The sequence below is a fragment of the Elgaria multicarinata genome, chromosome 17 (genome assembly GCF_023053635.1).
Source record: "Elgaria multicarinata webbii isolate HBS135686 ecotype San Diego chromosome 17, rElgMul1.1.pri, whole genome shotgun sequence".
In the NCBI taxonomy this organism is placed as follows: Eukaryota; Metazoa; Chordata; class Lepidosauria; order Squamata; family Anguidae; genus Elgaria; species Elgaria multicarinata.
The window spans coordinates 5187138-5213414 of NC_086187.1; the positions used below are offsets into that span (position 1 = coordinate 5187138).

A 26277-nucleotide genomic window follows, 5' to 3' on the forward strand; every position below is an offset into this window, starting at 1 on the left:
TTCCCGGAGGGGAAAGAGGAAGTAAACAAAGACCATGTGGCCCATTCAGGGGCTGCTTTTCTTGGGCTGCTTTTCCTGCACACAGCAGGAGATCGAAGCACAATCCATTTTTTTTTAAAAAAAAGGTAGGATTAAAAGGGGTCTATTTTGGGATGGAAAAATGAGCGGGAGAGGAGGCTGACAATATCTAAGTGGGCAGTAGCGTGTGTGCAGTAAAACGCTTGTCTAATGAACCTCACAGTGGCCAAACAGCTGTTGACCAGGAATCCACAAGCAGGAAACAAGTGCAACAGCACCCTCCCACCCATGTTCCCCAGCAACTGGTGTGCATAGGCATACTGCCTCTGCTATTGGGGGTAGCACATAGCCATCAGGACTAGTAGTCATTGATAGCCTTCTCCCCCAGGAATTTGTCTAGCTCAGTTTTAAACCCATCCAAATTGATAGCCACCACTACATCTTGTGGTAGCGAGTTCCGTAATTTAACTATGCCCTGAGTGAAGAAGTCCTTCCTTTTATTTGTCCAGAATCTCTCACCCATCAGCTTCATGGGATGACCCCCTTGGGTTCTAGTATTTTGACAGAGGGAGAAAAATGTCTCCCTGTCCACATTCTCCACCCCATGCATGAATCCGTATACCTTTGTCTCCCCTTAGCCTCGTTTTTTCCAAGCGGAACAATCCCAGCTGTTGTAACCTTCCTCCATAGGAAGGGGAAGGGTTGCTCCAGCCCCTGAATCATTTTAGTTGCCCTTTTCTGCCCTTTTTCCAGCTCTACAATACCGTTTTAAAGGTATGGTGACCAGAACGGTCACAGTACGCCAAGTGTAAGATAACATTCCGCACACACACCGCAAAAAACGGTTGCTGATGAACTAAATTAGATCATTTCACAAGCACAGCTCTCTCCACTCTCTAGAAGCTATTAATGCAAAACCTAACTTAGAGACTGGGAGCAAATAAGCATGAGCTTGTAAAATCTGATCCCCATTTTGATGACATTATGCGCTCTTTCCCAGAACCAATAATTCTCCAGCTGTCCCAGTCTCCTGTCCTGGCAAACAAGAGGGCTTGGGAACAGGATGAGGTAGACACAGGGCTGGTTCTCATTCCAGTTGTTCCTTTTTCTGCCTTATTTAGATGAAATGTAACTTATCTTTAGCTTTCCAGTCACGTACTGGATTCTTCGCCCTCGTTAGTGGATTAGTGGAGCTGTCTAATTTGATGTGCAAATTGTGGTTTTCCAGGCTCTTGCAATAAATGACAGGTTTCTTGAGAACATTTCGTTAACCCTCTTCTGACTGGCATTGTGCCATCTGGCAGACGTGCCTGACATGCGGATGGGTGAGCAGGACAAGTGTGCGAGAGACTTTTGGATGGCTGCAAAGGCTCAACGCCTGACAGCACTGACCTGGTCTGCACTTACAGCATCTCACACTATTGCCCCGCTCGTGCTCTTCGCTCCTCTGATGCCATGCTTCTCGCCTGCCCAAGGGCCTCTACTTCCCTTGCTCGGCTTCGTCCATTTTCTTCTGCTGCCCCTTACGCCTGGAACGCTCTTCCAGAACATTTGAGAACTACAAGTTCAATCGCAGCTTTTAAAGCTCAACTAAAAACTTTTCTTTTCCCTAAAGCTTTTAAAACTTGATGTTGTGCAGACTTTATACTGTTAGTTTTACCCTACCCTGTGCCTGCTTACCCTACCCTGTGCCTGTTGGCATTCTCTTCCCCTCCTTATTGTTTTACTATGATTTTATTAGATTGTAAGCCTATGCGGCAGGGTCTTGCTATTTACTGTTTTACTCTGTACAGCACCATGTACATTGATGGTGCTATATAAATAAATAAATAAATAAATAAATAAATAAATAATAATAATAATAATTCAACCCAGGAATTGCTCATACTTCGTGGGAACGAGTGAGCGCCCACCTCCTATGCGCTCATTGCTTCCATTTTCAATTAACAATTCTGGAACGCCCTGCTCCTCGGCTGTCCTCGTGATGTTCAAACCCAGCAAGTCTGGCTTGTTTAGGGCTTAACCAACAACAAATCCCGAAACAACCCTGAATTCCTGGGTTCAGACTTCAAATTTACAACCCAGGAACTGAAAGTGGAAATGCCAAGGGCACAGGAGGCAGCGAGCCTGCTCACGCTCAGCCACAGCGAATCTTGCGTTAAACAATCCACGAGTTACCATTCAATGAACAATTGAAATAAAGGAGTTGCAGAGAGGGAAAATACAAAATTGAGAGGAACTGCAAACAGTTTGGAGGATAATAGTTTGACCTGTTGCGTATATCACAGACGCACGCACACACACACATGAACGGAGAAGGAACAATCGAATTAGTGCCAAGGAAATGCAAATCAAGTGAAAAATAAATAATACAGCGCAACAATATGCACAATTATATGTGCTTATTTTACATAAATGGGCTCATGGAAAAGTGTTCTTATTTCAGCTGACTTTCAGAGACAAGGGTGGCCTTGTAATAAAAAATATTCTAGTACTTGATGGGGGTGGGGTGGAGCCCAGAGAAAGTGCCCCATTTATCTGAGGGGGAAATGGGCCATTCCACCAGGCGCCCCCTCCCTCAACTCTCCCCACCTGTTTGTGGCCACACACATAGGGTGACCGTATGGAAAGGAGGACTGGGCTCCTGTACTTTAACGGTTGCATAGAAAAGGGAATTTCTGCAGGTGTCATTTGTAAGCATGCAGCACTTGGTGAATTTCCTTCTTCAGCACAACAGCTAAAGCTGCAGGAGCTATGTTAGAGTGGCCAGATACAAAAGAGGGCAGGGCTCCTGCAGCTTTAACTGTTCTGATGAAGAGGGAACTCCACCAGGTGCTGCACACATACAAAGGTCACCTGCTGAAATTCCCTGTTCTATGCAACTGTTAAAGATACAGGAGCCCAGTCCTCTTTTCAAAAGGTCACCCTATACACACATCACCTCCCATAATACCAGCCCAGCATAGATCAACCCCACACAATACAGATTTCCAGTTATGTTCCAACTGGGGAACAGGAATGAATCAACATGTGTTCAGAGCAGATAATTCCAAGCTGGTGAACTCTGCCACAGACAAGTCACTGTGTATTGTTAAGAAATTAAACATTTGGGAAATATTCTAGAAAACAGGCAATCCACTTTGTAGATGGAGAATACCGAGGCCAAGAGCTGACTGCTCCGGAGTGGGCTGAAATTTCTGCCTGGGTGGAAGTTTTTAAAGGCAAAAAGAAGCCGTTCTGCCTGCATCTACTGATGGATGTAGTGATGCAGAGGGTGGGGTGGTGGTCTTACCCTTCCGTGCCATGGTCTGCCTTCCCGTTCTCCTCTCCCAAGGTTTCTTTGCCTAATTTGTACAAGTTCATTTTTGTCTCCAGGGTCATCTGCAAGGATCCGTTGTAGGTCACTTCCATGTCCACCCAAAGCCCTGCAGAGCAGAGAAGAGGTCGAAAGGCGGCTGTCAGCCAACAGTGGGATGTACGTGGCTGCTGGGATTCTTGGGCCTGAAAATCTGTGCTGGTCACGGCCAAGTCCCTGTGCATTCAAATGATGCACAGGGACTCCCGGGAGGAAGGAGGGGTGAGAACGGGATTTTATTTATTTATTTATTTATTTATTACATTTCTATACTGCCCAATAGCCGGAGCTCTCTGGGCGGTTCACAAAAATTAAAACCATTCAAAGTATAAAACAACGGTATAAAACCATAATATAAAATACAATATAAAAGCTCAACCAGATAAAAACAACAGCAATGCAAAATTACAAATTTAAAACACGAAGTTAAAATTTATTTATAGACTGTTAAAATGTTGGGAGAATAAAAAGGTCTTCACCTGGCATCTAAAAGCATATAAAGTAGGTGCCAAGCGAACCTCCTTAGGGAGCTCATTCCACAGCCGGGGTGCCACAGCAGAGAAGGCCCTTCTCCTGGTAGTTCATGGGATAAGTACTCCATGGGAAAACCCAATTCTTCCCACGGTCTTGGGATCATCCCGAGACCACAGGAGGTGTGGCCACCCATCCCAGCTTCTTCCCTCCTCCCCGTGAGTAGTGGGGAGCACTAGAGGGAAGGAACCGGGCCGGGAGGGAGCGGTGTCAGGGCTTTTTTTAAAAAAACACACCTTACATTTCATTGGAGCGCACGTGCGCTCGTCTCCTTTAAAATTAAAAAATGGCGGGCGCAACACCCTCCTTCCTCCCGGGATGTCGCGCCCGCATGTGGACTACGAGGAGGATCTCGCCGGTATGGTGTAGAAAGGGCCTTGGATGCACACTGGCTAGAGCCAGTGCTGGGGAGAATGGTTTAGGAGACTGGCGGCATAGGAAATTGGGAGGGAGGAGATCAGCTTTGGCTGATGAGCCATAGCAGCGCACGGACAGTGCTTGGGCTCTGTGCGCGTCACGTCATTGCTAACATCTCTGGTTAAAGCTCTTAAGTAGCAGAGCTGGGCAAAGGCTTGGACATCTCCTGTCTAACAATAGGCCAGAATACACGAGTCACTGGTTCAACTCAGATGAAGGCAGCTCTTACCTAAAGATCAATTTATATATGTGACGTTCACCAAAGTTTTGGTTTTAAACATATGCCACAAACACGTGTTTGCAAGCTCATGCATCATAGATCCCTGTTCAGTATATACCCAATGGCAAATCCAGGCTTGTTCCTGCATAACTTGTGAAAGGCTCATGTTTTGCCTGCATATGTGCAGTGCAGGGTGTCCGACTCTTACCTTCTTTAGCCACGCATCCCTCCAGCTCCCCCTGGTCACAGGGGTAAGTAACCATGTGGTTTGCATGCAGAAAGCCCCAGGGGCCGCCCCCAGCCTCTGCCATTGCCTGAATGGATCTCAAATAGCAATGGCTGGAAAAAGCCCCTCCCTTCCTGAGGCTTTGGAGAGCTGCTACCAGAGCAGACCCTTCTGGGCTAGATGGCCAATGGTCTCACACAGTGACCCTGTTCACACAACACGCTAAGCCATGATGGCTAAGCATTTTGGGCTACACACTATGGCTTAGCATGTCGTCTGAACTATGACTTAGCGTGCTATGCAAACCACTCCTAACCACGGTGGCTGCATGACCACGGTGTAAACCCGCTCACTAACCATTTGCTGCAAAAGGTTTAGCGGCCTAACCGTGGCTTAGCATGTCGTCTGAACAAGCCCAACATAAGGCCGTTTCATGGGTGTTCAGTGTACGGGCCTACCGCTGGAAGGAGACGGCAAACATCCATTCCCTGCATGCCATCTCAGCTTACCTCGGTTATCAACCGTTGGGCTGGAAGCACTGAGTACGTGCGGGATACAAGTTCCCATGTCCAATTCAGTGAGCGTGAGCTCGTTCATGAAGTACGGCAACTGGGTTGGATCAAAAGAGAGAGTTGAAAAAACGAACAAAGCCGGTAATGAAAGGCAACGTGACATTTGCTCTTTGGTCATTATTATATAGAATATAATTTATATAGAAGCAGAAGCCAACTTTGCTGGAGGCAGCGAGACCCCGGCATGTGGAGCTAACTCCAGCAAGTAGAGCCAACGGCGTTTAGATTTATCCCACTGCCCATTAGCAACTGGGGGGGGGGATTTAGGTGGGGGACGACATGGGCTAAGCTTAGCCAGGAGCACCTGCAGCGGTCCACGCTCAGGCCTCCTCAGGCACAGAAAGGAAGCAGGTCGTGAATGTCGGCCCCTGAGATCGGCAGGCAGTGTGAAGCCTCTGGATTGGGCGAGCCTGATATAAACATGGTGGCCAGCATGTGCTAGGGCCGGGGAGCCTTGAGCCAACCAGGGTATCTCTCAGCCTAACCTAGTTTACGGGGTTGTTGTGAGGACAGAACGGGTGGCGAAGAACCTGAGCTCCTTGGAGGGAAGGCGGGAGAGAAATGTAATCCAGGGGCGTCTTTGGAGGCTGGCCTTCTGGCCTGGTCCGGTCCACAGCGCCATGCCCTTCAGCCCCCCGGAGGGCCACTGCCAGGCAATACTGAGCTGGATGGTCCAGTGCTCTCTAAGGCAGCTTCCCATGGCTCAGTGGCACAGCCCCTGCTCTGCATGCAGGAAGTCCCAGGCTCAACGCTTGGCAGCAACTCTGGTAGGGCTGGGAAGAATCCTGCTGGAAACCCTGGGCTGCCAATCAATGTAGTAGACAATACTGAGTCAGTAGGGTGACCACAGTATGGAAAGGAGGACGGGGCTGCTGAATCTTTAGCAGTCGTATAGAAAAGGTGTCCTTTGTAGGCATGCAGCACCTGGTGAAATGCCCTCTTCATCGTAATAGTTAAAGCTGCAGGAGCCCTGCCCTCTTTGTATCTGATCACGGTAGGCACGCTGTGTCGAAAGAGTGGACTTGTGCTGAGTCGGCTGAATGGACGTTTTACTGCTCCAACCCCACCCTCATCGCCTGCAGAAACGGAGCCCAGCCGATGAAAATCGCTACACAACAAAGCCAGAGTGAGAGGAGAGGGAAGCTCTTAGAATGTAAGCCTATGCAGCAGGGTTTTGCTGTTTTATTGTTTTACTCTGTACAGCACCATGTACACTGATGGTGCCATATAAATAAATAATAATAATAAAATAATAATAATAATAAGGACCCCAAGACCCCAAGGACCCCAGCAGAACTCTGTTTTTATGAACTGGAGATGCACAGCTGGGCATTATCAAAGCAAAGGAAAACGGACCCTCCACAAATGCAAACAGGTGGAATTTCGCATCAGGGGAATTTTAAAAATCCTAAAAATCACAATGTCCATCAACAACAAGAACCAATGAAGAGGAGGGGGAAGGAGAAGCGGTGTGGCGTGGCGTGGTGTGGCGTGGCATGGCGTGGCGGGCGTGATAGCAGTGAGACAACAAACAAGTGAAAAGAGAGTTCACTGGTATAGCGACGATCATGAAAGGGAGGGACGCTTGCTGCGCTTGTGAAACAGAGGTAAAAAACACGGAGGCAAACCAGGGGGGGGAAATAATCTCTTTCCGGGACAGCAAGGCAGGGTTGACTTCTCACGCAAGGAAGCAGCCTGGGCCAGTACTGCCAATAAGAAACAGAATTACGGAGGGAAACGGGTGTCACCTATTTCTCACCTTGATTCTGCCCAATTTCTTCTGAATCTTGTTTGAAACTAGGTCTGCCCAATATTTTTCCCGTAGGAAATCCCAAAACATTCGCCGAAGCACCGCATTGACCCACGCCGTGTGAGTTTCACTGGTGACGTTCGCATCCCCAAGGACCTGAAAATCAAAACGAAAGGGAGGAGGAATTCCTTGGTGAACCTCAATGGCTCGTCACGTGTAAATAGGATCACCCAATAGCAGAGCTGATTCCAGGTTTGAGGGGCCCTGGGAAAAAGCCCTTTAGTGTGTGTGTGTGTGTGTGGGGGGGGGCTTCCTCTGATGCTGCTGGGCCAGAAGTGGAATTAAAAGGGAGGCTAGTCCAGCTGCCAGCTTTTCAGAAGGCTGGGCCAGAAAAAAAGAGATTGAGGCCAAGGCAAGCATCAGCAAAGTCCCCAGCCAGGATACTGGGTTGCCCAAGAATGCCAGTTACTTTGGGTATAACTAGACATCAGCCACAAATGGGCATAACAAAACCCCAATGGCCTTTTTTTAAAAAGCCACTTAGGGAAACAGGCAATTTAAAACAGAGAAAGAGGAGAAGGAGGAGGAGGAAGAGGAGGAGGAGGAGGAAGAAGAAAAGAGAAAAGGATAGGCTGTGCTTAGCCCCTGGGCCCTCTCGCAGGGAACCCTGCCAGCCTCCTTTGGTTCCTGGGGCCATAGCTAGATGGGGCTTTATCCCAGGGCGATCCCCGGGATCGTCCCTGTGCGTTCACATGACGCACAGGGGATCCCAGGATCAGGGAGGGATCATCCCTCCCTTGCCCCGGTATATGGCCCTACACTTTAGGCCCGCTTTTTCTGCAGTCTCGGCCAGATCCCAAGACCGCAGAATGTGTGGATGGGCATCGCAGTTTGTCCTGGCTCCTCACAGTTACTCGTGAGGAGCTGGATCCAGTGCACGGGGTGCAGAGCTCCTTGGGGGTGGGGTGGGGGGAGCAGGAAAATTTTTACAAAAAAAGCCCACTTACCTTTTGCACATGAGCACTCGTGCACTCCTTCCTCTTTAAAAACAAAAACAAAATGGCGGGTGCAACGTCCTCACCCCCTGGGGTTGTCGCGCACCGCGTGTAAACAGAGGGGGAGATCTCACAATAAAAATATCTCAAGATCTTCACCCCTCCATCGCGCTAGACCCGTAGGCCTAGCTGAAGCCTGGGTCTCCTGGCTGGCTCAAGTATTGCTCACCTTTTTTGGAGTTGGGCTTCCTGCTGCACTGGGGCAAGGACTCTCGGATGGGCTGGAGCCATTCGCCACAGGGACTATTTGGGACATGTACGTGTTGTAATCCAAGAGCAGCTTCTCTCGGATGTTGGCAACAAGGTCCTTGGGTTTGACCACGGAAAGGAGGTCTTCCGTGCTGCCCCTGCTGCTGCCTTTGCTGTTCGTTCCCTTTGCAGGTGGGCTGAGCTGGTTTAAACCTGGCCGAGAGAAAGAGGTGGAGATTAGAGGGTTGCTGTCTAGTGTTATCTGGTATAAATAAGTTGGAGGAACAGAAATAAGAAGGTAATTCTTACAAAAAAAGGAAGGCAGTAGTTTGAATAATCTAACATATACGGCTCAGCAATACTACAATGAGAAGGATCTTGGAATGGTTGTAGATTGCAAGCTGAATATGAGCCAACAGTGCGATATGGCTGCAAGAAAGGCAAATGCTATTTTGGGCTGCATTAATAGAAGTATAGCTTCCAAATCATGTGAGGTCCTGGTTCCTCTCTATTCGGCCCTGGTTAGGCCTCATCTAGAGTATTGTGTCCAGTTCTGGGCTCCACAATTCAAGAAGGACGCAGACAAGCTGGAGCGTCTTCAGAAGAGGGCAACCAGGATGATCAGAGGTCTAGAAACAAAGCCCTAAGAAGAGAGACTGAAACAACTGGGCATGTTTAGCCTGGAGAAGAGAAGATGGAGGGGAGACATGAGAGCAGTCTTCAAATACTTAAAAGGTTGTCACACGGAGGAGGGCCAGGATCTCTTCTCGATCTTCCCAGAGTGCAGGACACGGAATAACGGGCTCAAGTTAAAGGAAGCCAGATTCCAGCTGGACATCAGGAAAAACTTCCTGACTGTTAGAGCAGTACGACAATGGAACCAGTTCCCTAGGGAGGTTGTGGGCTCACCCACACTAGAGGCCTTCAAGAGGCAACTGGACAACCATCTGTCAGGGATGCTTTAGGGTGGATTCCTGCATTGAGCAGGGGGTTGGACTTGATGGCCTTGTAGGCCCCTTCCAACTCTACTATTCTATGATTCTATGATATAGAGTGCCAAAAGCACACTACTACATGATATACATGCAGGGATAGATAGTGCCCACCTTATTTATTCACAAAGATACCTGATGCATCCACCTGCATGGTCATCAATGGCAAACTACTGGTTGCCTAACAAAACTGTGCATGAAAATTACTCCTGATACGATCATCTTTTTACAATAAATACTTTCTGATACATGATATACATACACCACAGTCACAGTTTTTAGACACAATACCGTGTTGGTAATGACATCAGTAGAGTAACCTTTTAAACATATATTTATAATGCAAGGTTATGTTTATTATTTTCTTGTTCTTATCAGCATTATAAACATTATTTTTATTTTCTTGTTCTTATCAGTGTTGTAAACATTTTTTTGACAGGCCTCCGGGTTATTTGTCCCGTTTGCGCGATAGCTTCAGGGCCGGTGCCAGACTATTTTGTGCCCTAAGCAAGGTGAGCAACTTTCACCCCACACACACACACACAAAATGCCCACTTTGATTTTTAAGAACATATGTTTCCTGGAAAAAATAAGCACAAAACTTGAAACTGCTAAAGTGCAAGAAATACGTCATGCCAATTATAGCAAACAAATTGGAAAGGAACGTCTATGGGTCTAAAATGCATTATTTAATAGGAATATCACCTCCAAATCATCCCCCCAACTTACACGCACGCATGCACACACACTCAGCATCACTCACTCCAAACAAACACACGCATGAACACAGGCATTCACTCAAAGACCCCATGCGCCCCATTCACCCATATATTCTCTCTCTCTCTCTCTCTCTCTCTCTCTCTTCCGAGCGCGTTCCGGAAGTCCGAACATGGAGCCGCCCCACACCCACCCCAGGGTCCCTGGCTTCGCTTCGGCTGGGTGGGTGCGGGGCGCCATCTTGCCTACCCAGGCCCAGCTGAATCCTCAGGCCAGGCCGGCTCACAGCCAACACGCGTGAGTGCTGCGCTGTGCCCGGCACCCATCTTAGCTTGGCGCTCTAGGCGGCCGCCTGAGTGGCCTCTATGGTAGCACCGGCCCTGGATAGCTTCAATGGAAAAAACGCAACGATGAATTTTTGCCATTGATGATCGTGCAGGTGGATGCATCAGGCATATTTGTGAATAAATAAGGTCAATTATCACCATCTATCCCTCCATGTATATCGTGTAGTAGTGTGCTTTTGGCACTCTGTATGTTAGTTCAGTAAGGTAATTCTATCATCAAATGCCGGCAAGAGAATTCTGGCATTAAAATGGAATTCCAATAGCTAATGCTACGCAGCTTGGCTTTCTGGGACTTGTCTTGACGAGGGGTTTGCTCCGGGGTGGGTCCGCAGCATGTGGCAGGTCATTTAGATGACACAGCCCCCATCACAAAGCCATCCAGGGGGGAAACCCCGAAGCTCCCGTTTAAAAAAGCTGGGGACTTTTTTCTCTTGGAGCGAGGTGGCAACGGCATCTGCCATCCGTCCCTTCCTCTGGAGTTGCGCCGGAGGCGTGTCTGGGCAGATGGCGAAACCTGATTGGTCACAAGCGAGCCAAATCACCACTGGCCCACCCCTGCGCTTCTCCGGCACGGGGAGAAACCAAAAGGCTAAAAAAAATCAGGGATGTGAGGAGGCGTGGGTGTGCCGTGCACGCGCACAGTGCCTCCTCCAAAGTAAAGGAACCCCCTCAGAAAAACCAAGCAGGGGTGCGAGGAGGTGCAGGCACCTCCTCCAAAGTAAAGGGAACCCCCCAAAGCACATGGGGATGCGAGGAGGCGCTCCTCCTCGCCGGCAAACCCCTGCCCTCGCATGTGGGTAATGCAAAGGAGTGAAAAGGCAGGGGTTGGGGGCCCATGCAGTCGTCAAGATGCAGCCCTGATCTGTGAGTAACAAAGGTATCACATCTCTGAGGTTTTCTAGGCCTTTGGAGATGGATCATTGGGACCTTTAACGTATAAGAAAGGAATCCAGATAAGGAGGTACCCAGGTCAAATGTATAATTACGTCTTCTACTTAGCCTTGTTAAAGAAGGTACTATAAAACAATTAGCTAGATAACAAGGTCAGGTAGGCTTTCAGATAAAGAGCCAGAAAGTTCATCCCAGGGGCTGTCTTGATGTCTTCTTTGCCCCGGGGTGGCTCTGAATTTGCACAGTGTCATTTAGATGAGGCAGCTGCAGAGTCAAAGCCACCTCGGGACAAAGAGATGAAGATGTGCGGCTGAAAAGTCGGGGACTTACCTCAACTTTCCCAGGCAGCTCTTCCACTGGCCTGGCCTCGCTCTGTAGCCGCTCCAGGGGCATTCCCGGTGGATGGCAACCCCTAATTGGTCGCCATCCACCCGGGCAGAAGGCAGGCAGCGGGGTAGTGGGCCAGCGAGCAGAATGGATGCCGGAATGCCCCGCACTGCCTTGCCATGGGAGAAGAGTTTATTTTCTTCCCCCAATCTCCCACCACCGCCTCCTCCTAAAATAAATTCTTTTCTCCCTCCCAGCTGCTGCCAGCGCCTCCTCCTCACCCTAGTCTCAGGGAGACAGTCGTCAACCCCGCCTTTGCTCCTTGGCGTGGGGATTATCTGGTGCAACCCCACAGGTGTGAAACCCCACAGCTTTGGGGGGGACGTGGTACCAAATCAGTGCTGCGAAAATGGCCCCCTAGATTGTAAATACAGCAGATACAATTATTTTTTTAAAAAAGACAAGCTCACAAGACAGGATAAAATTAAGGAAATAGTTTTGCGTCACAAATACACCTGTAACATATCAAGGACGGCTAAAATATGTGTATAAGTATGTTGCTGTGATCATTTATCTTGATAAGAAGCTTGGCGATTCCATACTCTTATTTAGACTGTATGAAGATTTAAGGTAGAAGGGACATCTTTGGAATGGTTAGATAAGTAACATAAATGAAAGGGGAGCAGGAAATGTTTTAAATAAATGAAATAATAAAAATAGTTTGGATATATTTTACAGCATCCAAAATGTATATAAGGACATTCAGAACAAGCATCAATGGGAGCGATCCTTTTTAAATCGACATTGTAAACTGTTTTTAAGTATTTATTTATTAAAAAAAAATTTTTTAGAGAGGCAGAAAGGATTTAGGTGGGACAGGTGCCCCCTTGATCACCTCTGGCTATGGGCTCCTTTCGGTTCCCTCCTGACTTAAGAATTACAGCTTGCCTTTTAAACTTTCAATTGAGGAGTTGAAAATGCAAACAGCTTTGAGCTGCATCTTCCATCTGAACTGGTCTCTTGACAAGTCATTAACTCAGGTGGGGGGAAATAGCTTTTTTGGATGCAAATTTTTTTGGTGATGCTAGTGCAGAATATTTATGTTTTAGTACAAACTTCCCAGGAAATGAGAGAATCTAGAAGCTGCTGTGAAATGATTCAGGCCAACCTTTTGCACTGAAGCTGAGATCCACAGGATCCACAGCACTGAGTTCATAAAAAAGGAAAAAGGACCCAGCGAGATGATACAGTCAATTAGCAATCACATGAATGGCTTTTTAAAAGTATACTGTGGGTGCAGGGGCACAATCTGGATTGGGACCCTAGTGGGCTGGTGGTAATGGGGCTTTAACCCTTTGATTCCTGCTGCAGTCCTGATCCGAATAAAAAAAGCTCCCATTCATGCAAATAGAAGCTTTTCTTCCAATGCAAACAGCAGGTACACTGAGTAGGGTGACCATGTGAAAAGGAGGACCGGGCTCCTGTATCTTTAACAGTAGCATAGAAAAGCGAATTTCAGCAGGTGTCATTTGCATGCATGCAGCACCTTGTGAAATGCCGTCTTCATAACAAACGTTAAAGCTGCAGGAGCCCTGCTCTCTTTTGTATCTGGTCACGCTAGGCAGGGCTCCTGCAGCTTTAGCTGTGGTGACGAAGAGGGAATTTCACCAGGTGCTGCATGCATACAAATGAATCCTTTCATTTGTAAAAGATACAAATGAACCCTTTTCTATTCAGCTGTTAAAGATACAGGAGCCCCCTGTCCTCCTTTCCATATGGTCACCCTAACACTGAGGACAAATAGTTAAATCTCCCCCCCACCCCAGGTCCTGATTTAGATTGGGCATCTACCCCATTATTTATTTTTATGCGGTTGTTGATGGCGTGAGGGTCATCTCGCACAGTTTGGCCCAAAGCCATCCAAGTTAAAATGCAACAGGAAGAAACTGGACCTTGTGCTTAATATGTCACTTTATCTAGGGTGACCTTATGAAAAGGAGGACTGGGCTCCTGTATCTTTAACAGTTGCATAGAAAAGGGAATTTCAGCCGGTGTCATTGGTATGCATGTCACACCTGGTGAAATTTTCTCTTCATCACAACAGTTAAAGCTTCAGGAGCTATACTGCAGCTATACTGTGACCAGATTTAAAAGAGGGCAGGGCACCTGCACCTTTAACTGTTGTGATGAAGTGGAAATTTCACCAGGTTCTCCATATATACAAATAACACCTGCTGAAATCCCTTTTTCTATTCAACTGGTAAAGATACAGGAGCCCTGTCCTCCTTTTCATATGGTCACCCTAACTTTACCTGACCGGTGCTCACCTTGATTCATGTTGTGTGGCTCGCCACTTTCTGCCCGGGAGGCCATCGCCAGGTGTTGAAACCATTCCTCTTTATCTCTTCCTGTTCTGCCAAAAAGGTAAAGAGTCCTTTCCTGCAACTCAGGCAGGTGCTTCAGAGGGTTCTCCTGGCTTGGTGCCTGACTCTTCTTTGCACTCTTTTCTCTTGGAATGTCCACGTCTTGTTCACTGGACCCTTTGCTACTCAGGTCGACTTGGTCTGGGAAGAGAATGCAGATGGGGTATTTCTTGTTCCACATCCTCTTCCGGGCCAGCCCATGTGGGAACAGGAAGACCTGGAATATCAACGGAGGAAGTAAAGCCACTAGAGAATGCAAGCCACACTGGAGACAGTGTGATGTGGCTGCAAAAAAAGCAAATGCTATTTTGGGATGCATTAATAGAAGTATAGCCTCCCAATGGCTTGAGGTACTGGTTTCCCTCTATTCGGCCCTGGTTAGACCTCATCTCGAGTACTGCATCCAGTTCTGGGCGCCACACTTCAAGAAGGATGCAGACAAGCTGGAGCGTGTTCAGAGGAGGGCAACCAGGATGATCAGGGGTCTGGAAACAAAGCCCCATGAGGAGAGATTGAAACAACTGGGCATGTTTAGCCTGGAGAAGAGAAGATTGAGGGGAGACATGATAGCACTCTTCAAGTACTTGAAAAGTTGACACACAGAGGAGGGCCAGGATCTCTTCTCGATCCTCCCAGAGTGCAGGACACGGAAGATCGGGCTCAAGTTAAAGGAAGCCAGATTCCAGCTGGACATCAGGAAAAACTTCCTGACTGTCAGAGCAGTACAACAATGGAACCAATTCCTTAGGGAGGTCGTGGGCTCTCCCACACTAGAGGCTTCCAAGATGCAACTGGACAGCCAACTGTCAAGGATCTTTAAGGTGGATTCCTGCATTGAACAGGGGGTTGGACTTGATAGTCTTATATGCTCCTTCCAACTCTACTATTCTATGAAATAAATAACTAAACTGTTCTGGGCTATATAGGGCATCTGCTGGGGGTCAGACATGTCTGTGCACACATACACTTGCACAAACACACACATGCACATACACACTCATTCACACATTCATATATGTGCATTTGTACTCATAGCCATCTGCTGGAATTTTTGCGGGGGAGGAGCAAAGCTTCACAGCAGTTTTTCGTTGTAATTTGCGAACGTAGTTTGCAACTGCTACAACACATCTGTGCACTGTCCTTGTGTGTTCTTTCTAGCTGAGCATCACATTCTGTTATGCCAATGTAGGGGGGAAAACGCACCAATAAGTGTAGATGCTAAAAAGAGAAATCAACTCTGGTGCTTGATAAACGTATTAAAAACTATTTTATTCTTAAAATCCAAAAATGCTCTGCTCAACGTTTCGGACGTATCATCCTTTGTCAGGAGCTATAATAAAATATACAATTCTTTTAAAAAATAACAAAACAGGAACAACACCCATGCATTAATGAAACATTGCATGTAGAAACCTCAGCTACTCCTATGTACAGAATTTGTAGTTGCCACAAGTCATGGAGACTAAAGGTTTTTCTAGGGACACTTTTGTCCTTATCCCTCCCCAGGATTACATAATACTATTTGCTGACCCTAGTCACGGAATGCCAAAAATTACAATGCCGTAACTGCGGGTGAGAAAACCAGTGAGACACAGTAGTTCCTGCTAGCACAGCAACTGTTTCCAGGTTAGAGAGAACAAGTTTTGGCTTCGTATTTGTATTTGTCTATTTGTATTTTTATGTGCATGTTCCTGGGGTGTATAGTGATGCAATGACTGTAATAGTTTATATTCTATGTGAGGCATTGCAAGGGGAAAGTAAAATATCTTTGGCAAGGTAATAAGCCATTAATGGGGAGGTGATGAGTTAAGTCAGAAAAGCTTAGATTTTTGAAGTGAAAAATTTGTGGACTAGGATCAGCAAATAGTATTATGTAATCCTGGGGAGGGATAAGGACAAAAGTGTCCCTAGAAAAACCTTTAGTCTCCATGACTTGTGGCAACTACAAAATCTGTAGATAGGAGTAGGTGAGGTTTCTACATGCAATGTTTCATTAATGCATGGGTGTTGTTCCTATTTTTTTATTTTTTAAAAGAATTGTATATTTTATTATAGCTCCTGATGAAGGACGATACATCCGAAACATTGAGCAGAGCATTTTTGCATCACATTCTGTGCCATACAAAAGCCTACACTTAGGGCCTTGCTAGACGATGCTGGATAAGCTGGCAGGGAGGCCTCCTACATGCACACTCCGGAGGCCCTGCAGCGTCGGCCATTTTTTCCCTTTTTTTTGTTAAAGGAGCCACGTGCACCCCGAAGACTCCAGAGAAGGTAAGTGGGTTTTTTTACTTAAGCCCCCCATCCGCTCCTGATCCCCTCCCATGCCTCCTGCCCACTCTTTCCCCGCCCTTCCTCCCCGTCCCCGATCTGTGCCGCCCTCCGCCATCCCTCCCCGATCTGTGCCACCCTCCGCCCTCCCTCCCCGTCCCTGATCTGTGCCGCCCTCTGCCATGCCTCCCCGATCTGTGCCACCCTCCGCCCTCCCTCCCCGATCTGTGTCACCCTCCGCCCTCCCTCCCCGTCCCTGATCTGTGCCGCCCTCTGCCATCCCTCCCCGATCTGTGCCGCCCTCCACCCTCCCTCCCCGATCTGTGCCACCCTCCGCCCTCCCTCCCCATCCCCGATCTGTGCCGCCCTCCGCCATCCCCCTCTCCTGCCGGTCCGGCCTTCACCCCTATCTCCCCCCCCGGGATCCCCCCGGCCCAGTGGGCACAGCGCTCGTATGAGTGCTGTGCCCAGTCCGTGGCTTTTCCCGGCTACTCGTAAGCGAGTAGCCGCAAAAAGCCATGGACCTTGCTAGACATTCTGCAGCTCCGGCCTCAGGCCAGGGCTGCGGAAAAGGCGTGCCATAAGTGACTTTGCTTATGGCCGTTAGGGGAGGCTTCAGTGCGGCCTGACCCCGGATTCCCCTGTGCGTCATCTGGACGCACAGCAGGGAAACCGGGTCTCACAGCACGCTAAGGCCTCGTCTAGCAAGGCCCTTAGTAGTAGATGGTCCTGGGAATTGAACAGCACTAAGAGTGTCATATTCAAGAAACGTCATGAAGTCTAACCAAACTTTATTGGAATGATAGATGGATAAAAGAAAAAAATCTAGGAACTAGAGGGTTGGGGGAACCAAAAGCACAAACACAGTATAGGTGTCTTAAGAATATATCATATGCTTTATGGCATCACTGCCCTGATCATAACATTGGCAACTTGACATGAATTGGCATAGAACGATTTCCTTCACCTTGGAAACAGTAGTGAACACCTTTAAAAAGTCTTCCCTAATCTGGTGTCCTCCAGGTGTTTTAGACTGCAACCCCAGCATTCCAGACCATTGACCATACTGGCTGGGGCTGGACTGGAGCTCTCTCTCCACCCCCCCAGACCCTGGTTTCCCCCCTGTTTTCTGGACCCGCCCAGGCAGAACCAGAGAGTTGGTCACCCTATATTACACCTCTAACTTTGACCTGGTTTGTACATAACAAGAAACAACTGTGGGTGAAGAGGCTTCTTTTCAGGGTTTTTTAAAATTTATTTCCACAAACTTTATTTCAAAATAAGATAAAGTTATATTAACGACATACATCAAGAAAGAAAGGAGGGAAGGAAGGAATCTGGAGACTATGGCCTAATCTGCATCAAGCAGGATTTTGCACTATGTGGGAATCTACACTGATGTTATTCTAATGTTTTGAATGGGTTACTGTGACGCACAGCGTCACGTGACCCTGGGTCTCCAACGTTGCAAATGAGTCGTACTTACAGGTTCTATTTCTTAGTTCCAGCGTGGCTACAGATTCATGTGCCTCCTTCTACCGATAATTTTCCTCTCCCTCTTCTCTGAGCAGAGCTGCTGGGTTTGCTCCGCCCACTTCCTGTTCTCCTTCCTTCGCCCCGTTTGCTATCTTATCTGCTACAGCAGATAAATCACACCAGCGTTATACTGTGCAATCACTGACAATTGCATGCAAAGTTCTCAGAAGTTTTCCACCTTAGAATCTGCTTTGATTGTGAAGTACTCCCATGCATCCTGCCTTAATTGTGCTCCTTTTGCAAAAGATTCGCCTGAGCCGCTGCTGTGGGCGCAGGAGCAGGATTTTAAACAAATGCTTACATCTGCGTAAGCTTTATAGATAAAGACACCAAAATTGGCACAGTAATTCAAATACCAAATTTGAATCAAATTGGGTCATCGGTTGCTTTTTTATGATTTTTTTTTAACATTTCCCCCTTCTTTGCAAAGGAGCTGAGGAGCGCTCAAAGGATCGCTGTAGCTCCGTGCAGGAAAATTAACAAGGGTCCAAAGTCCAAAACTCATGACCAGCGGGGCTTAAATGGGGCTGCTGCTAAAACTTTTCAATTTGGTCTCCAATCCAAACTCTGACCAGACCCAGCCCTTCTTAGCTTCAGCAAAGTGGCTGGCTCCTATGCATTCAGACAATTCCCTGGGACTTGTGTTCAGATGTTTTGGGAGGAGGTTTGTGTGTGTTTATGACTATTGCCCTGCCCTGCTCTGCTCTGCTGGCTAGGAATGAGGCAGGCAGCGGGTGGAGCAAACCCAGCAGTTCTCACAGAAGAGGGAGAACAACGGAAGGGTTGAACAATGTGCCCTGAAGTTCCGTTGCAGCAAAATGTAAGTCACGCTAGTATGTCCCGTGATACAGAGAAACGATACAGAAAACCACATTAGAAAGGGACACTAGCAACGTTATAAGACTAGCGTAGATCCGGCCTATGAAAGCGGTATGAAAGTGGTATATAAAAGGCAGGAACCACACTAGTGCTTTATGGTGGTATTGAAGTGCACTGACAACTGTTGGGGCCCATTGACACAGACCATCTACTCCTGCTTTCATAGTGCAATATCCTGCTTGGTGTAGATTAGGCCACTTGCTAGCCCTCCATCCTCTGTGATTGCCAGCGTGGTCCAGCCTTGCAAATGAGTCACTCCTGGTTTAAACCACTTGCCCACCTGGGTCTTACCTTTGCACCGCTCATGTCATAATGTCGGTGATTCACAAAAGCCACGTCCAAGACCTCTTCCTCAAAGGTGGCCCGCCGGGGGATGTTGTTCTTGGGGTAGGAGAGCTTCATGCTGGAGTCCTCCAAGGTCACAAACACAGAATGGGTAAGAGATGGGTGGTAAAGCTCCGGATCGTAGAAATACATTTCATTCATCCACCCCTGGAAAGAAACAACTTTGTTTAGAAGTGAGGAAGTTCACACCATCTGTGTGGTATAAAATCATAGGTTAGTCTTAGCTAAAATTAAATCTTGGTCGATTGAGAAGATTTATGCAGATAAATCTTAGTAAAGTAAAGTAAATCAATGAATTGTTTACATCTGCATAAATCTGCATCTGACTAAAATAAGAATTTTGGAGGGGAAACAATCTTTGTTTTCAGATTGCACACAGGAAAGGATCAAAGCTCAATGGCAGAGTCCATGTTTGGCATGCAGAGGGTCTCAGGTTCAAATCCTGGCAGGTAAGACTGGGAAAGAACCCTGTCTGAAACCCTGAGGAGTTGCTGCCAGTCAATGTTGACAATACTGGATTAGATGGACCAAGAGTGTGTATCATCATCATCATCATCATCATCATCATTATTCATATGCTGTTAAATGCCTGGGAGAAGAGAAAAGTCTTGACCTGGCACCGAAAAGATAACAATGTTGGCGCTAGGCGAGCCTCATCGGGGAGATCATTCCACAGTCGGGGGGCAACCACTGAAAAGGCCCTCTCCCTCGTTGCCATTCTCTGAGCTTCCCTCAGAGTAGGCACTCGGAGGAGGACCTTAGATGTTGAGCGTAGTGTACAGGTAGGTTCATGTCAGGAGAGGCGTTCCGTCAGGTATTGTGGATCCAAGCCATGTAAGGTTTTATAGGTTAAAACCAGCACCTTTATAGGTTAAAACCAATATAAGGTAGTGTCTTCCTACAGTATGTTAGTATAGGCACCATCTTAAAAAGAGCCACTCCTCCTGGGGGCTGTCTATATGTGACAAAAGCCTCTGGGTGGGTGGGCAGTGGTGTTCGGGGTCAATTATATGACACAGAAGCCATTGCGCAGGCATCCTGGGGCTTTCCCCCAAAGCTCTGAAGCAAAAAAGTTGTGATTGACACCAATTGTTTGTCTGGAGTGCGGTGAGAACGGTGCATTGCTGTCTGTCTACGTTGCTCCGGGGCTGTGTCGGAGGCATGGCCAGAGGTATGGCAACCCCTGATTGGTCGCCATCTGCCGGGCAGGGGGGAGGGGCAAGCTGAATGGCTGCCGGAACGCCCCTGTGCTGCCTCCGTGGGGAGAAGAGTCTCCCTTTTGCTGTGGAGAAGGTTCTCCCTTCCCCTGGATTCAGTCCCAGGAAGCAGCCAGGGAGGGATGGCAGTGGCAGTGGCGGTTCTACCCCATGATCCATATAAACCCCACGCTCACTCCGTTGCGTGGTGGTAACAGGGCACGAACACGTAGGAGTGAAAGCGTGGGGTTTGGGGGGAATGCGGTGCCAACTTGGTGCTGTGAAGTTACTCCACCCTAGCATTTTCCAAGTAGCATGAGGTTAAACCCTCATGGGAGGAAACAAAACCCTGAAAAGGGCTCTGATTGCTCTCTAAAAGACAATTTATACCTGGGGTGCGCAACCTGTAGCAACTCCCACCAGCCCTAGTGAGCAAAGCCAATGGTAAAGCATAACAAGAGTTGTAGTCCAAAACATCTGGAGGCCCATATGTTGCCCACTCCTGATACACACACACACAGAGGCTGTCTACATGCTTTGAAAGCCCCACAGCGGCTGCGCAGTGGTGCTGTGTTGGTTATACAATGCAGCAGCCACCTCGTAGCTGTCACAGGGCTTTCCCACGAAGCTGCAAATATAAAAAGTTGGGGACCCACCCCCAACTTTTTCACTGGAGCAAGGCAGGTAAGGCACATCCACCATTTAATCTCACTTCGCCGTTGCAGCAGAGGCATTCCTGGGCAGATGGCCAGCCCTTGATTGGTCGCCGTTTGCCTGGGCAGAGGGCAGGCCTGGTGAACTGAATGGCTGCCGGAAAGCCTGCACCCTCCCTCTGCATAGGGATTAGTCACTGCCACCCCACAGCAGAGAAAGCGCCGGCTTTCCTTAAACCCAGCAGCAACCTGGCGCCATCAAGACAAGGACACACACACACATTGCACACACTGTGCTACATAGGTGCCAGTTAAGTCCAGTTTGTGCATGTAAAGCACACAAGTGGGAAAGATGAGTGTAATTCCACTGCTCTCTGCCATACTGAAGAGGAATCGTCACTATGCCTGTGAGATGTTATGGAAGTTCGTCAGACGAGCATTTTATCGCACGTTTGCTACTGCCCACTTCCAGATGTGCACACATCCTTTCAATGATGACATCCACCTCCTTTGCATCTCCCACTCCTTCCACTAGATTTTCCATCACAATATAGACCCCTTTTAATCCGACTTTTTTTAAAAAACGGAATGTGCTGTGATCACCTGCTGTGTGCAGGAAAAGTGGCATGATAAAATGGCCCCTGAATGGGCCACGTGGTCATTGTTTACTTCCTGTTTCCCCTCCAGGAAGAAAGAAAAAGTAATGAAGAACAAAAGCGGAGGTGGAGAAGTGGTAAGGAAACACGATTTTTCCCCGCGTGATGACGCTCATGATCTCTCATAATAATGTGGGGGGAAATGTATCTATAATGGACAAGGCAACATTGGGAAAGCATGGAATACTGCAGTCTCTGAGACTATGTGGTGCAGCAGGAGGCCTCAGTTGCTTAGCAACAATTATTTCTGTAGGTAAGTATGCTGGAACGTCTTTGAAGCTAAAGATGTGTGAGCTCTCCCAAGTTTGCCTCGGATCAACTTGGGAAATCCTCCTAGTTCTTCCCAAAGCATTGGAAGCTGTCGCATGGGATGTACACAGCTTGAAGTGCACATCCCATGCTAAGGCATCCTATACTTAGGCCTTAGCTAGACCTACCAGTCTAGCGGGCCGGAGGGTTGAAGATCTCGCAATATTTTTATCACAAGTTCTCCCCCTCTTTTCACAGAGAGCGACGACCACCTTTTTCTTAAAGGAGAAGATGCGCACGAGCGCTCGTGCGCAAAAGGTAAGGTTTTGTTTTTTAAAAAAAATATTCCCCCCCCCAATGGGCGCAGTGCTCCTGAGGAGCTTTGCGCCCTGTGCGCGGGTCCCGGCTCCTCACGAGGAACCATGAGGAACCAGGACAAACCGCAACGCCCGGCCACACATTCTGTGGTCTCAGGCTCAGCCTGAGACTGGAAAAACGGGCTCAAAGGGTAGGGTGAGATCCCAGGGCAAGGGAGGGATGATCCCTCCCTGATCCTGGGATCCCCCGTGCGTCATGTGAACGCACAGGGACGATCCCGGGGATTGCCCCAGGATTTCGCCCCATCTAGCTATGGCCTAAGACATCAGGTCACTGAGCTAATTGCCGGAGCAGCACTTCACATATTACAGCATGTAAAACTGCAGTACGCATGCACAGAGGACCCTCCATAGCTGAAGGAAGGAGTGCCTGGATGAAAAAGAAAGGAACGGCGACCGAACCACAGGGGCCGGTGCAGCAGCATATGCGGAGATGGCTCTCACACCCACTTCGGAGTGCAGCTCCTCCAACTCATGCTGGAACTCAAGTACCAGCTTAGCCAACCACGTTTGTCAACACTAGACAGCTGTGACTATTCACTCCACTCCCTGACCCACTGGATTTTGCAAGGAGCTGTCTGCTGTTGCCCCACCAATACCAGATCCTTTAAACCCAAAGTTGGCAACCAAAATCTTGTCTCCTAGTTTTGCTTTTTTCCTACTTATAAGTAGCTAGGTGGACCTGATAACAGAATACGTATGTACCTGCCCGGACCCTAAGGTCATCCTCAGGGGTCCTTCTCCGTGAGCCCCTGCCAAAGGAAGTGAGGCAGGTGGCTACTAGGAGGAGGGCCTTCTCCGCTGTGGCACCCCGACTGTGGAATGAGCTCCCTAAGGAGGTTCGCTTGGCACCTACATTATATGCTTTTAGACGCCAGGTGAAGACCTTTTTATTCTCCCAGCATTTTAACAGTCTATAAATAAATTTTAACTTGGTGTTTTAAATTTGTAATTTTGCATTGCTGCTGTTTTTATCTGGTTGAGCTTTTATATTGTATTTTATACTATGGTTTTATACTGTTGTTTTATACTTTGAATGTTTTTAATTTTTGTGAACCACCCAGAGAGCTCCAGCTATTGGACGGTATAGAAATGTAATAAATAAATAAATACATAAATACATTTAGGAGACCCTTCCCTACTTATCATAGAATAGCAGAGTTGGAAGGGGCTTACAAGGCCATCAAGTCCAACCCCCTGCTCAATGCAGGAATCCACCCTAAAGCATCCCCGACAGATGCTTGTCCAGCTGCCTCTTAAAGGCCTCTAGTGTGGGAGAGCCCACAACCTCCCTAGGTAACTGATTCCATTGTCATACTGCTCTAACAGTCAGGAAGTTTTTCCTGATGTCCAGCTGGAATCTGGCTTCCTTTAACTTGAGCCCGTTATTCCGTGTCCTGCCCTCTGGGAGGATTGAGAAGAGATCCTGGCCCTCCTCTGTGTGACAACCTTTTAAGTATTTGAAGAGTGCTATCATGTCTCCCCTCAATCTTCTCTTCTCCAGGCTAAACATGCCCAGTTCTTTCAGTCTCTCTTCATAGGGCTTTGTTTCCAGACCCCTGATCATCCTGGTTGCCCTCTTCTGAACACGCTCCAGCTTGTCTGCGTCTTTCTTGAATTGTGGAGCCCAGAACTGGACACAATACTCTAGATGAGGCCTAACCAGGGCCAAATAGAGAGGAACCAGTACCTCACATGATTTGGAAGCTATACTTCTATTAATGCAGCCCAAAATAGCATTTGCCTTTCTTGCAGCCATATCGCACTGTTGGCTCATATTCAGCTTGCAATCTACAACAATTCCAAGATCCTTCTCGTTTGTAGTATTGCTGAGCCAATCTTGTAACTGTGCATTTGGTTTCTATTTCCTAAATGTAGAACTTGGCATTTATCCCTATTAAATGTCATTCTGTTGTTTTCAGCCCAGCACTCCAGCCTATCAAGATCACTTTGAAGTTTGTTTCTGTCTTCCAGGGTATTAGCTATCCCACCCAATTTTGTGTCATCTGCAAATTTGATAAGCGTTCCCTGCACCTCCCCGTCCAAATCATTAATAAAAATGATTAATGACTGAGCCCTGCGGTACCCCACTCGTTGCCTCTTCCCAGTTTGAGAAGGTTCCATTGATAAATACTCTTTGAGTCTAATGGTTCTCTAACTTGAGAGTTAGAGAACCATTGCTTTACTCCATGGGTATGTCTAGCCAATGTTATCTTTCACAAAGAAACCTGGTTTTTCCCCACTACTTCTTCCATCTTCTTCCTTAACCCAGAAAATCCACTAAGGAGAAAAAGATGGAACAGCTGCACAAATGCCTTTTGGCTACTAAAGCTAGGAGTCTTCCACCTGAAAGTTCCCCGTTTCCCTGAATTACCTAAATCCAACAGCATGAATAATGAGAAATATATTTTTATTTAAACTAGGAGAACTTAAATTCAGATAGTTTGCCAGCAAGTTCAAATTGAGGGGGGTCTTTGTTTCAAACTGGTCCCAGTGGGAAATCTGTTGCACCTCCTACCTTGAGCATGTTGGGTTCCCGCAGCTGCTGCTCTGATGGCAACTTGTCCCGAGGTGTCTGCATTTTCGGTGGAGACAGGGACCGCTTTGGCACCAGTAGCAGAATAATCAGTAAGCCCAACATGAACCCACATGCCAAGCCAAGGCAGAGGCCTGAGACGTACGGGGGCAAAGGCAGTACAAAGTAGTTGTAGGCCAAGATGGCGATGCAGGCAAGCACTTTACATGGCACTCGGCTACAAGGCTTGGCGGGACGGAGGGCATCCAGAGGCTGGAGTGTCCGCACTTCCTGTGTGCCACCACTCTTCTCCTGAGCCACCTCCACCACTTGGATGACGTCCCCGTAGGAGCAAATTTCATACCGGCAGTTCAAGCAGGGCCCCCACTGCTGCTCCGTGGGGACAGAATCTTCCGCTTGCGCCCTCCTAGATGGCCGGCCTGAAATGGCTCCATGCGGGTCCGTTTCATGATTGGGGCACTCGGTCTTGGACTCCAAGATGGTGGACTCCTTGCTGTGGCTGGAAGGGGAATCATGGGCGAGGTTGCCAGAAAGGGGTGCTTTGTGTTTTGGCGAAATGTTATTCTCATCCCCCATGATTTTGCTGAGCCTGCTAAGGGGTTCCTGCATGGCTTCTGAAAACCGTCTTTTGGTGTCCTCAAACTTGGCTTCCTGAGCCTTGAAGAAGCTGCCCTTGCTCTCCGAAGGGGAAATGTTGGGAGAGGAGGGAGCCGTCCTGGAATCCCCATTTTTGCTCTTTGGGTGGGTGATTTGCCGCCACCGGTGGACGTTGAGCTTGGAGTCAGATTTTGACTGTGTCACCTCAGGCTCCAGGCGAGAAATCTCAGTGGAAATGGATTTGACCAAGCTTAACAAAGGCTGGGGCTTGAGAGAAGAGCTGTCGCGCGCCTCAATTTCCGTTGAGAGGGACTTCACTAGGTTGATTAGTGGCTTGGGGCCTTGAGGGCTGACAAGTCCAGACGACTTCTGAGGTGGGAACCTGGGTGTGGTGGAGAGGGGGAGAGGAGGCAAGAGACCTGTTTCAGGCGAGGGCGGGAGAAGGGCTGGCGCCTGGAGAGTGGCCCCTCCTTGGTGGACTTCCTGTTCCCTGGTCTCTTCACACAGAGAAAAGTTTTCTGCTAAGTCAGGAGCGACTTCTTCCTCATCATCTAAGGCAAAGATCAGTTCGCTCCCATGTACACCTTCCCAGTCCTCTTCTTTTCTAGAGCCAGCTAGGTGGTTGGCTAACATTCGGGAACAAGTAGAAGAATCTCCCTGCTGAAGGTATGATTGGGGAGAAGGCCTTGCTGTGGACGGACCAGAAGCAATTTGAGAGTGGTCATCCATCTTTCACATCTTCACTAATGCCGAGCCTACAGAAGTGACAGAAAGGAATAGATTCAGAGTGACGCTGACCGCCAAACAAAGGCCCATGGAATACAAAGATACCTCCAGCCCCAAAGAACCGTACAATCACAGAAGAGTAGAGTTGGAAGGGGCCTCTAAGGCCATCGAGTCCAACCCCCTGCTCAATGCAGGAATACACCTTAGAGCAGAGTTTTCCAAACTG

At 48.0% G+C, this 26277-nt stretch overlaps 1 protein-coding gene across 1 annotated transcript in view; it reads right to left on the reverse strand.

Annotated features, from left to right (window-relative positions):
- LOC134410252 (testis-expressed protein 2-like) overlaps nucleotides 1-25958 on the reverse strand; it is a 36747-nt gene extending 10789 nt beyond the window's left edge. Inside the window, exons 1-8 of the mRNA XM_063143423.1 lie at nucleotides 24711-25958; nucleotides 21514-21516; nucleotides 19008-19208; nucleotides 13935-14247; nucleotides 8314-8546; nucleotides 7099-7245; nucleotides 5277-5376; nucleotides 3311-3443 (exon numbers count right to left, since the gene is read on the reverse strand). Of these exons, the coding sequence (XP_062999493.1) occupies nucleotides 3311-3443; nucleotides 5277-5376; nucleotides 7099-7245; nucleotides 8314-8546; nucleotides 13935-14247; nucleotides 19008-19208; nucleotides 21514-21516; nucleotides 24711-25958 (2378 nt within the window). The remainder of the gene's footprint in view (nucleotides 1-3310; nucleotides 3444-5276; nucleotides 5377-7098; nucleotides 7246-8313; nucleotides 8547-13934; nucleotides 14248-19007; nucleotides 19209-21513; nucleotides 21517-24710) is intronic.
- Between the last annotated feature and the right edge of the window lie 319 nt (nucleotides 25959-26277).